Source organism: Nelumbo nucifera, chromosome 3, assembly GCF_055504915.1.
Source record: "Nelumbo nucifera cultivar China Antique chromosome 3, China Antique-T2T, whole genome shotgun sequence".
NCBI lineage: Eukaryota > Viridiplantae > Streptophyta > Magnoliopsida > Proteales > Nelumbonaceae > Nelumbo > Nelumbo nucifera.
In genome coordinates, this window is record NC_142651.1 from 9,406,546 (window position 1) to 9,421,571 (window position 15,026).

The 15,026-nt window shown below is 36.3% G+C and overlaps 1 protein-coding gene across 6 annotated transcripts; it reads left to right on the forward strand.

Moving 5' to 3' along the window:
- The first annotated feature begins 6,379 nt into the window (after nt 1-6,379).
- Nucleotides 6,380-15,026, forward strand: LOC104593197 (carbonic anhydrase, chloroplastic-like). 6 transcript variants are annotated; one of them, XM_088900553.1, is made up of 11 exons: nt 6,475-6,590; nt 7,367-7,448; nt 9,980-10,041; nt 10,449-10,595; nt 10,913-10,961; nt 12,330-12,446; nt 12,661-12,714; nt 13,358-13,443; nt 14,040-14,145; nt 14,403-14,561; nt 14,786-15,026. In XM_088900553.1, the coding sequence occupies exons 2-11, from the start codon at nt 7,395-7,397 to the stop codon at nt 14,822-14,824; spliced, it is 873 nt and encodes a 290-aa protein (XP_088756679.1). In that variant the 5' UTR covers nt 6,475-6,590; nt 7,367-7,394; the 3' UTR covers nt 14,825-15,026. The 6 variants fall into 6 exon arrangements, with proteins under 6 accessions (XP_010251256.1, XP_010251255.1, XP_088756679.1 ...); XM_010252954.3 differs by lacking the exon at nt 7,367-7,448 and having other exon boundaries at nt 6,380-6,590; nt 14,403-14,579; XM_010252953.3 differs by lacking the exon at nt 7,367-7,448 and having other exon boundaries at nt 6,380-6,590.

Below are 15,026 nucleotides of genomic sequence, written 5' to 3' on the forward strand. Positions count from 1 at the left end.
CCCCCGGGCTTGGGATTAAATCTATTCACAGGCCATGCTAGGCTTTGCCTTTATAACAATGAAACATATTTAGGCCCAAGCTTGAGCAGGACTGGACTATCAGGCCTAGATCTTGAGCCCAAGCCTGACCCCATATAAAGTCTAAAGCCCAACTAGGAAATTGAGAAAACAAGATTTGTATTCTTTATTTAACAACAAAATTTTATTTATTTATATTAAATTGACTTCAAAACTGAAAATTTTATTTATTTATTTATTATTTTATTTTATTAAATTAAATATATTATTATCCATAAATTTCTACTTATTTTAAGTAAATATTTTTTCATAAAAACTTTTAATTAAAAATTAAAAAGACATGCATTGGCAATATTTTCTCTCTACCTTTTTTTTTTAATTTTTTAAATTTGCATAAACAATAAAACAGCAATTCTTTGCCTCACATTGAAAGCTTAAATACGAGAATCTCCCATTGACACTAAAAAGACATGCATTGGCAATATTTTCTATCTACCTTTTTTTAAATTTTTTTATAGGGATTAAAGATGTGCAATAACCAAATTTTAGTGCACCAAGAATTTCACATTTGTGGTATCACTATGGAGAGAAACAAATTAACATAATGACATAGAGATGACCACTATACTTACAAATATCAAGGCACCAAGTTATCTCAACAGCAGTAAATTCTTTGAGGCCTTGAGAACCTGTTAATTGGCAGCCGCATATCAGGCCTATCTAACTGAGCTACGACTGTGAGTCCTGGAAATAGGCACCAAATTAATGAAGAAAAAAATAACAATAACAACAACTCATACTGCCAGATTTTAGAATGGGCTGCTATGATGATGGGCCTTGTTCGGGTGTCCGTAGGGCCAGCCCTGCCCGTGTCCACCGCTAATTAGTAGACAGAGAAGGGAGTGCTTCCTATTCGATGGAAACGAAGGCAGAAATTAAGAAAAGAGTGGGATGTGCTGCACTTCCCCCCCAGTCTGTGATAGGAGTCAATAAAAAATAACAGCTCCATACTCCTAAGGGGCGTTCTATTATTGGATTTTGAGAGGAGGGAAAGTTGGTTAATGGGATTTTAGTTTTTATTGACCAAGAATCCCATGTTCATTTTTCAAATTAATGTGGGGATCAAGGAAAGTTTATTTTTCTGAGTATCACTATCCAGGTGTGTGATACCTATCTCCTAGGTGGAAAGCGAACACTTGAATGGAACAAAAATGCCCCTTTTAATAATGGATTTTTATGACTAAAATGGTCATTACCTTATTTACATGAGAAATAAAAGAACACGAATAAATACACATATCTGAATAAATGTTTCTCAGAAAAAACTTACCCAGGTAATTGCATTTACCTGAATAAATAACTTAACAAAAAACGAAACAGGGCCTAAGAGAAATACTCAAGAATATGTGATAATTGGTCTTGGAACAGAAATGGTTTATAGATTGGCTGACTAATGTACGTAATGAGACACCAAATATAAATTTTCAGAGAAATAGATTCATATTGGATTGGATTCTCTATTAGGGCCAGCACTCTCTGCCGCATGACATTGAGCTATCTGAGGGATGAAATTCCATATATTGGTAAATCCGTTCTTTTTGCTGCACATTGAATACTATACATTTTTCTGTAGAATTACAATTGTAGAGATGTGGGGCTCTCTGTTTCTTGCAAACTATACCTTCAGTTGAAACGCTACAGGCAGTGAGATCCATTTGGCAAATTTCTAGCTAGTTGTGTCCTGATTTTGTCTTGTTTCTCTTCAAATTCTGAAACTTGTGAAGTGATTTCATTTCTAAAACTAGTTATAATTAAAATTCCTGATCAATTTATTTTGCAAATTAAGGAAGCTCAAACAAATGCTTAAGCAGTTGCTGTCTTGCTGATGAGATCCCCATGATCAGAATCACTCCATTTCTCCATCCATATAGAAGCAGGCCACGTGTCTTATCATATTATTAAACTGTGACAATGTTATGACCCTTTTTACCTATTAAAAGGAAAACTAAACACGTGACATGATACGTACAAATGTGAAAAAGATGACAACATTTTTCAACAAACAAGAACTGAGATGATTTATATACTCAAAGTCGAACTGAACATTTCTTGATCTGCAAATAGAGTCATTCAATTGAAATTAGACGATGGATCAATGAATTGCCAATGTTAACTGTGGAACTCAAGCAACGTATGAGGAGGATCTACGCTTTAATTCCCCCCACTTAGTTCATCTCCTCATTTGTATATTGACGAGAAATTTTGGTAAATATTACAGACCAGTGACCGGAGAGATGGTTATTGTATATATGTTATTGATTGACACAAGATATATTATAAGGTGGGCCTCAGCCAGACAGAGCATGCAATCGATGTATATTTCTTGTTTGATGCACAGATTTATTCTGTCCAATTAATTCCAAACCTGATTCGATGTGGCTTGATGAATTGATATATTGTTTGATGCACTTGATGACCTCATTTTTGCCACTTATTGCTTTCTTTTTCTATTATTATTATTATTATATATATATTTTGGTGGGCCTGCGGTCTACCCTGGATTTCCTTCCTATTTTTTATTTGGACTATCGACCACAAAAATGTCGAAAAGATGACAGAGAGATGTCAACATTCTCTTTGCTTGTTTGACCAACTCTTTCTTTTACAACCTAACGCCCAAGGACTATAGTATAGGGCTGTATTATGTGGGTGGGAGAAGAAGGAAGGAGGAAGAGGAAGAATTCATCTCTGCAAAGGCTAACTTTCCATTAGTTTCTAATGCCAAGGCATCATTTGTTGGAGAAGAGAATGGATGACAGTTGCAGCATTTGGCTTATGGAGAACGGTTTGAACTGAAAAATCTTTTCTTTTCTTCTTCTTTTATGGACTCTTTGCATTTACACTGCTTCTATATATTCTCTATTTATTTATGCATTTATTTGTCTAAATTCTCCCTTAATCACATCATGAATGAGCAATCTGATTGCTGAACCTTCCCCCTGCCGCCGGTCGGGCGTGTCAACGTTGGAAGTGGGGAAAGGGAGGGAGGCTTTGGGGAGCTAGCAGAGATATAAAAGCTACTACCTTACCACAATAAGTAACAAATTTCTGTTCGGCTTGCAGATTTTACGGAGGAACTAGCTAGCAGTGTCCTTCAAACAGTTGAAAACAAAATAAGATCTATTTGGTTTGGGTTACGTACATCTAACGATTCAGAAAGCACAGAAAGAGAGAGAGAGAGAAAAAAAGTTGTATAATAATTAATAACTAGGGTTTATATAAAACTTCATAGCGTTCACTGTGGTTTTCGAATATCAATTATATATCTCCCCTCACTTAAATCTAGCTTACCTCCCTATATCTTAAAAGAAGTTGTCAAATTTAGGTAATTAGACCGACATATTACTAAACTTTGAAAAGTAATTATATAACTGTATCACACCCCTAAATTTTAGGTATAGGCTAATACCTGGGAATTGGCAAAGCAGAGTCATCTTCACGGATTAGTATGGATATTTGATTGAATGAGTAAAATAGGTGCTTGAGGAACTATCTATTCCAAAATTCGCAAGATAATATGTCACACAATTAGCCTCTCTATAGATATGATTAAAAGAAATCCTAAGCCAGGCTGCCAACCGGCAAATTTCTTGAACTTGGTAATACACACACACACACCAAGGAGTCATCAAACCTAAATTTAGGAAGTTCACTAAGACCATGTAATTACTGTCAGCCAAAATATTATTCAAATTGAAATTTGAGCATAATTGAAGACCATCTAGAAAAAGCTTTAACTTTCACTTTCCAAGAAGATACAATGCTCATAGAAACAAGAGAAGCCAGCAATGAAATTTCTTTTGCAATCTCTAATGACCCCACCACCCCCACCCAAACCCAAACCCAAACCCGGCATATTTTTGTGGTGGAGGTTTCCAAATTATCCATTTTATACATCTTGAATGGACATTTTTAACAGGAATTTGAAGACAAATGGCGCAAGAGGTGTTATGATTAGCAACACTAGGCCATGGTGCCATATTATTTAGTTGACTATGAATAAAATGTTGGTGTGTTTTTGTGGATTTATTCGTATACCTATCTGTACATTTGATTTGCTCATGTATGTATTTATGTAATTACAAGAAAGTCTCAATAACCAAGTTGCCATGGTGAACTTAATTGGCCAAGTTTCTCCTCTTGGATACCTAACCCTACAATACAAATACATACAAACATAAACTGAGCCATAGTAATAAAACAACACCATCATTTCATATCATATATACTCGATACATGAGAAAAATGCAAAATGCACTTTTATGTATGCACATTGTTTTCTAAAGCTTACACGTGTTGAGGACAGGTGGTACTGAATTAAGATGATGTGCCGAGGGTTGTTTGTTACTAGCAAATCCAGACTCATCTAACCTGGGTTTGCTTCCATTTGCAGTCATCAGACCCACCCATCCTGCTTAATGATAAACGCTCAATGAGACTCCTTTAACACAAATAAAAACTCATGTGGTGTTTACAATATATACTTCTCTCATGCAACACTAACGTTATTAGAGGTGGAATTCTGTTGGACACTTGCAGCCAGCTACTTGACATTCTTTGAGTGTACATGTATGTACTGTGTTGTGTATACGGGATAGCCCGTCCTGTCCATCATGTATACCCACAAATCCCAACCTGGGTGAATGCGGAAATCAATCTGAAGTCTGCATTATAACCACTCAGAGACAGAGTCAGTTTGATCACACTCTTTGTATTGAATTTAATTATATGAGATCTGGTATATGCAACGTTATTCAATTTATAAGTTATGATACATACCCCTTTGGGATTATCTGATGCTGACAGTAATTAAAAAAAAAAATACATAGTTGCAAGTTTTAAAAAGAAAAATAAAAAAAAAAAAAAACCTCCAACTTTAGCATAAGGGTTAAAGGCCGGGTACTTTGAAAGTTGAGGCCTTTCTAGACCCAGATGCCGGTCCATATAAAAAACTGGCTTTCATTAGTTATGGAGGAAATCGTCCATAAAGGGAAAAGATAAACTAGAAGTTACTGCATTTTCTCTGACACTTTCTGGCAATTGCAAGCATTAAGGTTATGTTTGGTTTGAAGGAAAAGGTAGAGAAAGGAAGGGACCTTTTCCTTCAAACCAAACACATCCTAAGGAAACGAGTTAATGAGATTGTAGGTTGGCTAGAATGTAATAATCTTATTCAATCTCTCGAACTTATAGTGACGCTACCTTAATTAATAGGATCATTATATTATTATTAATATTATTGTGTTGTTGTTGTTAATAAGGATGATTTAAAGCAAAATTACCTTAACACTACATTTGTAATACCTTTAAGTAGTGTTAAATACAGTTGAGGTGAAATTAATTTCTGAATTTCTTAAAGTTATTTAGCTCAGCTTTCATGATCAGCATATATTAATTCTACTAGTGGTTTGGTTTAGATGACGAATGCATGAATTGAAGTAATGATTAAGAAAAAGAAAGAAAGCAATTAAGATGAAATGGTTTTTTATTTAATTTAATGTTACTTTCAAAGGCCCAATAAATATATATATATATATATATATATATATATATATATTGAATGGAGTTTCACAAGGATATTTGCATTGCCACATCCATCCATAGCCTCTAGTTCCTTCAGCGAAAAATGACCATAAATCTGTCCCATACTGGAAGGAGGAAGGAATAAATGGAGGTGTGTTTGATCCCACAACCACCACCAGAAACATGGATGTGGATAGAACCTTATCTCTTTCAACCAACCCAAATTTTGGCGTCGCCATGTTATGCTGCATTATTTCTTAATTAATTTTGCCCTCCTCCATCCATCCATCAGTCATTACTGCCGTCGATACACTCATCGACCATGCTAGCTATAATGTAATTAGGACCAATCCCGTCGCCCATCGCCTGACGTGTTATTATCAGGGCCGGTGGATGCATGCATTTATTAGTGTTTCTGAGACTAAGATGAGAAGCTGCAGGTTGAGGTGATATATATAGTACCCATTTAACCCAGGGGTTGTGTTGTGTGGATGGTAGATATCAATATATGGGTCATAGGATTTAGGAAATTAAGAAGCAATGTACACGCGGCGACTATCCGCATGGGGTTGCATGGATATAAACAATATAACATAAAAAACGAAAATGTAGATTGAAATGTAGTTAGCTAAGGTGAATGAGATGAGTGAAGAGTGAAGAGGCTGAGGCTCAGCCATTCATCTCCAACATTCAATCCTCATCTTGAGGGTTGAAGCTCTCATTTACTAAGCTTTCCTTTTCATTATCTTCTTGGAACTGGTATAAACTGTGTCACCACTTTGATCCCGTGCACAATGTCGACCTCTTCGATAAACGGGTGCCTTACCTCCCTTTCTCTTGCCAACTCCCCCGTCAAGAGAATCACACTTGCCCCTTCCATCTCCTGCAGGCTCAATCCTTCTTCTCCTTCTCCTCCTCCTCCTCCCCCTACCCTTATTAGAAACGAGCCTGTTTTTGCTGCCCCAGCTCCCATCATTACTCCTATTTTGGTATTTTACTCTCTCTCTCTCTCTCGAGTTCACAAGTAAAATATATGATTTAAACAAATTGCATTCTTGTTGGTCTGCACCACTTGTTTAATATTAGTGTTATTTATTCATTTGTTTATTTAATTAGTATTTTTTTATTCATTTTATAATTAACATCTGTTTTCCCTTCTCTGGGCTTTGGTAGACGGGCCCAAGCCTGGCCTATTGTCCAACTCTCAAATGTTAGCAATATTGCAATCACGAGGTTCAATATAACCTCGGAAACTACAATTGATACCGACGACCATTCTGTCATTAGTTCAACATTTGGCAACAAATGAATTATATGTAGTTTTAAGGCCAATGCCATTTGTTATCTAGGACATCCTTTGCCATGTGGAGGGATGTATGCCCAATCAAAACCATTCATTTGAAGCTCATGAAGTCACGACATAATTATATCTTACCACGTCACGTCACTTATGTTCATAGAATATGTTGCCAAGTCAGTTATGTTTCTAGACATTCTCTTTTTCTTTTATTTCTTTTATATTTTTATAACTTAATAGAAAGGATTCTTCCTTTTTTTTTCTTTTCGTTTTGTTTTTCGAGTCTTTAATTTTATGAGAAAAGGGGACTCTACTTTTCAGTTCCTTCTTAAGATAATTACTCGGAGAATAATATATACTTTACATCATATTTTTCTTTTTTTATCAAGAGAATGTAAGAAAAAGCAACATTTCATTTTCTTGTGGACTCAAACTGTTTTTGTTTGTCACCTTGTGTGTCCACACCAGCTTAGGGAGGAGAACCCTTGAGACCACCATGGCTGGAAAATTAACAAAGTGTATGATGTTCTGTTGCATGAGGAACCCCTCTGTAAGATTTCTTACGATGAAAATCGACCACTGGAACTTGCCAAAACCTTTGTTTCTTTCGTGTATGTGTGCTTATTTTTTTATTTTTGAAACAAACGATCATGTTTCGAATGAGACATGATTTGAACTAGTTTTAATATTTAAGGCTCAGTTTGAAAAGAGTACAAATATAAATACATATGAAACGACACAAAATACAAGATTTTACACTCTACATATTTGTATTTATACTCCTTCCAAATTGAGCCTAATTTTCATGAATGTATGTGAGATTATTAGTTTGAATTCATAAGATTGTCCAATCCGCGTTGCTTTAAGGAGCTTAGTTAGTGCATTATTTGATTTTGAGATTAATTAGCAGCATTCACTCTTCATTAATTGTTTATTTTGTCTTTGGCTAAAAACTTGTGCTGCTCCTCTTATACTATACATAGAGAATAACAGAAGGCATCTAGAAGAAGAAAAGAAAGTAAATCCAAAAGGAAAAAGGAAAAAAGAAAGAAAGAAAGAAAGAGTATTTACACGCTGTATTTTTATTTTATTTTTTTTTAAAAGAAAAAAAAGAAACAATTAGAAATGATTGAAATAACATTTATCTTTATCTATCTATACTATTATAAAGCTGATTATATAATGTCAACTAATATCTTTATCATTTAATTACTTGCGCATGTACCCTTAGTATACTAATACCAGATATTTATCTTAAATTTTATATAATTCATAAATACCACACCATATATAATATATGATTAATATTTATATTTTATGGCAAATGCTCTCTAATATTAGTGTCATGAGTGAAAATAAGGTATCACCTTTTAAAATTATATTTAAGCTCAGTTTGGAAGGAATATAGATTTATATAAAATAATATAAAACACAGTTTTGCATTCTACAAGTTTGTATTTATGCTCCTTCCAAACTGAGCCTTAAGAGTAGACATAGATCAAAAAATTTGATGGTACCATTCACAAGAGACTTTCTGTATCGTGGGATATCAGGAAAGGGTCAAACCAGTTCCTCCCTCTTTTTTTTTTTATGGGATTTGGTAGGTTGTTTTATTGCACTTAGCAGTTAGTAGTTAGTACATATATTTCAGAAGTCGTTAACCAAGGTGGTCAACTTCTGGACGGGCCTTAACCATTAAAAATTTTTAGTTTGACGAGGTCTAGAGTCTCTGGTTCTAGATCATCGGCCCACCTGACGCCTTATCTGACTGTTCGTCTGTTCTTTTTTATTTATTATTTATAAATATATTATATATTTTTTTTGAGAATGAAAGATGCCTGCCGTTGATTCCGATCTTGTGTCTGAGTGCGTAGCGTAACCAATCGGCCATCAGATCAGAATAACCGCGAGTTGCATGGATGCAATTTCCAGACGGTCCCGCCATTTTTTATTTTTTTATTTTCAAAAACAGCAAAGCGAAAAAAAAGTAGGGAAAAGTAGGAAAACACACGATGCAGAATTCTGAATTTCAGCCCCCCCTACAATTAGCCCTTTTCCCTTATAAACCACATCCTGCCGTGAATTTGACATCAATTCACGGTCAGGATGCATTGCCCCTGTACTTTGGGCCTAGTAAAATCTGATCTGGGCTGATTGGTACTTCTCCCAAAATAGTAACCGTTCTTTTTGGGGCTCTAATTTTCAATTACAGTATAAATAAAGAGTATCGCCCTGTGGGCTGTGGGGGAGAGGTGTCTGGTTTGTGTGTGTATCTACCGCTTGTCGGATAACCAGTGATTAGGTGACAAAAGAATCTATTGCGAATTCACAACAAGAATATCCCTCCAATAGAAGGTCCAAAGCACGGAGTTTTGGGATATCAAAGTATTGATTTCTTCAACTCTTTCTCCCAACTTACTCGATTTTAGTTTAGTTTTCTTTTTCTAACTTATTTCGAGAATTCGTTGTTCTTTCTAGCTCCATGAAATCTGCATCTTTGTTTCTCGATATTGGAGATGATTTCTCAAATTTTCAGGCTTTTCTTCGGAATTATTAAGAGAAACTTAGAACTATTTTGATGAATGAACTATTTCAGGGTGATTCAGGGGGTAACATGCTATCATTTGTCGTCTTCCCATGTAGTTTCTGATCGTCTGTTTCTTTCTACTCTTCGTTTTTACCTTCAGAGTTCTCAAGATACCTAAAATCCTGTATCATTTTGTTTTCAAGCATTCCTAAGAAAGTTCTTCTTTTACCTTTAAGGAATTAAAGCAACGTTTTAGAACCGTTGCCGATCGATCTAAGCTCCCAGTAATTATAGGTAGATTAGAAAAAAAGAGGCTTGAATCGTCGAGATCGAGCCACTTCATTTTAATCTGATGAGAACTAATCCGGAATTTCGGCTTTCTTATTCGCCGTAAACAAGCTTAAACTCCATATTTTGATCATAAAATATGATTTGGCAAGGAACTAAAATTTAGTGATGCGGAGAAAGATTATTATAATTCTATAGGTCTGTCAAACTGATTTTTGTTCTATAATATCTGTTTTTCTCTAATGTATGGGTCAATAAAACTGCAGAGAGAAGAAATGGGGAAGGATTCATACGAGGAAGCAATTGCAGGATTACAGCAGCTTCTCAGGTACCCTCTTTTTTTTTTTTTTTTTGTCTGCAAACCTACCTCTACCTGTGTCTTGCGCCTTGTCTCACCGATATCTCGTGCAGCGCGTTCTCAACTTCTCATCATCTCTGGTCTCTGCGTTGCGTTTGACGCCTAGACGGTTGGAGAAGAGTAATAACTAATCAGTGGATGGATAGACCCAAAACCGGATGTTTATTTTGGCCTCTCCTTTTCTTATAAATCACTTGCCTAATGCCTACCGAGTACCCACGGCCACGGGCCACGGGTGTCCGACTCCGAGTGGGAGTGAACGTCAGCCGTTCGTATTAGGCCGCATTTTGAGGGTTTTTTTTTTTCTGAATACTTATTTTATTAAATTGTAACACTCGAATAAGTGTTTTGGTACATTTTGGAATGGATGGATGCAGGGAGAAGGGAGACCTGGAAGCAGTTGCGGCGGCGAAGATAGAGCAAATAACAGCGGAGTTGCAAGGGGCGGTGGTCGATGGGAAAGTGTTTGATCCGGTGGAGCGGATGAAACACGGCTTCGTCCACTTCAAGACTGAGAAATTCCAGTATGTGGTTGCGCTCACACTCTCCTTAATTACTCCTAACCTGTAACAATAGATACTGGTCCAACCAATAATATACCACGTCATCACATTTTTTATTTTTATACAACTGGCGTGGTGTATTATGATTGGTTCACTCTTGCTGGAACAGCTGCAAGATTTTGACAATCATTTATCGGCAGGTTTGATGATGATTGATGACAACGAATTCACCAAAATCAAATTAAAAAAGATGTTAACAAATGAAGTTATTTAATAATTGTAGTTCACTGACACTCCGTGGTTGACCAGTGTTGTGTTGTTTAATATATAAAATACAGGAAGAGTCCTGCATTGTTCGGGGAACTAGCCAAAGGGCAGAGCCCAAAGGTACAGTGCTTATGCTTCCTTCTATTGATTTAGATTTTAGAGCATCATTGTACTCTTTTAACACGAACAGCTTGTCCACGGACCACGGTAATACAAATACGGTTAAGAAATTAAGTGCGACTGTCATAAAATAAATAAATAAATAAATAAAGACAGCAGCGTCGCAGTAAATTAAGTGCGACTGTCAATGTGGGGAAGGTCCAAATTTTTTATGAGAAAGGAGCGTGCCCTCCTTTATAAAGGGTCATGGTGAACTCAAGGAGATGGGATTGGGAAGGGTTTGAGTCACTTCATATTAATATATCCTTTTTACTACTACTACTACTATTATGATGGCCAGAATGAAGAACTTGAACCTGCTGATCACAATATATTATTGGCCAAGTTCACCCAGCTACACATTGAGCACATTTCTTGTATTTTATAGGGTGAACATGATCAACAATGTGTTGTGGTCGGTAGATGTCAGCTCTATAATGGAATCCCAGTCACAATGCATTCATGTAATTGACCCAACCCTTCATTATAAAGGGTGAAGCTATGATGCTCCAAAGGTCTGATACCGGAAAAGCCCATTATAAATTGTTTAATATATAGGGCCAAACCAAAGTGTTTTGCAAGGTCTTCAGTAATTAATGATGATGGATGTTGGATGATGCCATGATGGTGATTTTTCTATACTATTGATTATTGTGATCTTAATATAGTTGTATTTAGAGGTAATCATGGGCCGGGCCGAATTTGGGTATATGAATTTCAATATAAATTGGCATTGTTATTATATAATATAATCAATATCTACATGGATATAAATTGTGGGCTGTGTCTAAAGCATTGGGCCCAGGCCCACCCTAAAATTTTCTAGTAAAGGCCTCGGCTTGTTGTATTGTAATAATGCCATGGCCCATGGGCTTATCTAATTGTATAACCTTGGGAAAACCTTACTTTTAGGCTTTGTATTTTGGGGTTTAAAAGTATTTTGACTTTAATTATGGTACCACAGCCCAAAACTGAAAGGCAGGAACTAATCGGCTTGTTTATGAAATGATAATCCCTAGTTAGGTGTTTGCTGGCACTTACCGTAGCTTATCCAAAGTTACAGATGCTTATTGACAAGAGGTGCAAGTGGAGTTGCCCCGAGATGAAGAATTTCAACTCGAGTTCGGGGTTGGGCTCTGGTTCATTCAAAACTCGACAAATGTTCAACCCAATCTGATTCAATTTGCATCCTAATTATTTATTAGATTAAAGTAGAGTAGAATAGAAAGAGGCAACACATGTGAATTTTGATATTAAGTTGAATCGACATATATTGACTTGTTCTTGTTTTGTTTTTGGTGGGGTAAATAAATGATTAATAATATGCAGTTTATGGTGTTTGCGTGCTCGGACTCTCGAGTCTGCCCGTCGCATATCCTAAATCTCCAGCCGGGAGAGGCTTTTATGGTCCGTAACATCGCTAACATGGTTCCCGCATATGATCAGGTGATTTTTCCATTCTCTATTCTCTATACAGCACCCCCTCCTCGCTAACTAATTACTTTTTAATTAACGATTTTTTTTTATTTTTTTATTCCGGATGGATTCGATCTATCCATGTTGCATATTGAATCTAGCTTTAATTTTAATTTATAGAAAATTACTTTTATTTTTATTATTTAATGAAATGGAAGTTTATGTGTGTGTATGTGGGGTGCAGACCAGGTACTCGGGAGTTGGGGCGGCCATCGAATATGCCGTATTGCACCTCAAGGTAAATATCCTTGGATGAATCGTTTTCCTTGTCCCCATTATACACTCATCCTCTACTTTTTCTTTCACTAATATGGCCTTTCCCAACACGAAGGTTGTAGGAGTGGAAATGACGAATGATTCAAAGTTTGTGGTATGGTTGTTGCTTTAGGTCCCCACAAGGCCACAACCACCCCCTCCCGACTCCAATTGTCCCCCATGGAATTGCTATTTGCTAGCCACCACTCATCACTCGTGCCTCTTTCTCCACCATTACATATACCTAACCCCTCAAAATGACATTCTCTTGCCAAAGTGCCAACCACCCACCAAGTGTGGAAGAAGGACATAACATGTACCCCAAACTCCGACTTAAAATATTAAGGAACCACACACAACAAGTCCAACCTAACCTATAGCCTAAAGAACAGGTGGCTAAGCACGGGTAGATATGACAACACATTAACAAGGAGATTATAGGGTAATGTTTTTTGGTGGGGGCAGTTTCTTACAAGGACGTATGACTTACTTGGAATCAATCTTTACCAAATCTTTAATATGAATATGACTTTGCTTTACTACCCCCGTCTTACATGTACTGTAGCTCATCCTATGTTTATCAAATCTTTAATACGAGTATGTATGATTTTGCGTAAACTCAACAGGTGCAAAACATCGTGGTCGTTGGGCACAGCTGTTGTGGTGGGATAAAGGGGCTCATGTCTATCCCCGACGACGGCTCCACCTCCACGTACGTCCTCTCTGTCTCAATCTCAACCCTCCCCTCTCCTCTTATTACCATCCTCTCTACAGTATTAATTCCATTCTCCACTGCTTAACTTTATCTTGGGTATATTCTGGCTGGCATCTATTGCATTCCACAATATTGTTGTCAAGACTCCAAGACTCAAGAATGGTCCTTTCACCATTTTAATAATATTATTATTATTATTAATTTATTATTTTGGGAATCTTCCAAAAGTTATAGTTTTATATCCTTATCATCCTTCATGCATGTTTCGCATGCATCTCACCTTTATTCTTTATTAAGTAGTATGTATGTATGTATGTATGTATAATATACCCAACTTTTTTTAATGTTCACACCTTTTCCACCATAGATGCGTAGGGGATTCGCTAATTGGTTTGATTGCACCTTCTCGTGGCATGAGTAACAAATTTCGTGAAACGAATTGAATCAAATTTGTTAATAATCGTTTTTCTTGTTTATTATTCCTTGAAATTTACCATTGCTGGCTCCCTGTCTGTTGTAACCTGTATCGTTTCTTGAAAATAATTAAATAAATTAAAAGGATAAAATTATTTACTATTTGTTATCATCTCTAGTGACTTCATCGAAGATTGGGTGAAAATATGTTTGCCTGCCAAGCACAAGGTGAATGCTGAATACAGTAGTTTGCCGTTCCCTGATCAATGCTCCCAATGTGAAAAGGTAATTAGTTCCGTCTTATTTGATTTTCCTTTCCTTTTAATGACTACAAAACACAATATATAATTGCACTCACATGACAGTCCACATTCAAAAGTTCAATTTTTTTTTTTCAAATAATTAATGTCAAATTTCTAGGATCGATCATGTCAATGTCAATGACGGTTCAAATGTGCAAGGGGGGACCCTTCCCACCTTCAATAATTGTGATCTATATTGAATCTTTTTTTTTTTTTGTCCCACTGTAAATGTAAATGCAGGAAGCGGTGAATGTATCCCTGGGAAACCTACTAACTTATCCGTTTGTGAGAGAAGGATTGGTGAAGAAAACTCTGGCACTTAAGGGCGGATACTACGATTTTGTTAACGGAACTTTTGAGCTTTGGGGGCTCGACTTCGGCCTCACACCTTCTCTCTCTGTATGATCATCCACCACAGTCAGTCAATGATCCCTTCCATCTCTTGTTTCTTAATATGTATCGTGTATGAGTAGCTTTCATCATGGCCGAATATAAAATAAATAAATTTAAAAAAAATAATAATAATATTGGTAGCCAAGAGGGGCATCTTGAATTCTTGTGTGTTGATTTATCAAGCTTCAAATAAAAGAAATTGATATGCCGTTTGCGTTCTCTTCTTTTAGGTAAGAGAAGTGGCTTCGATACTGCACTGGAAGCTCTAGAGACTCTGCTTTTATCTCTTTTATCTCCCCCACTGAGAGGTGATGGAAACTGGAAAGAGCCATAACAACAACATCACCATCACCTCACAACGATCAAGCCTCTTTCTTTCTTCTTATTGAACTTAAATTAAATTGGGGTCTGTAGATCATAAAAACCCTTATTCCAAAAGTTAGAATGCAACTTCTTTATCGTTTAGCCCAA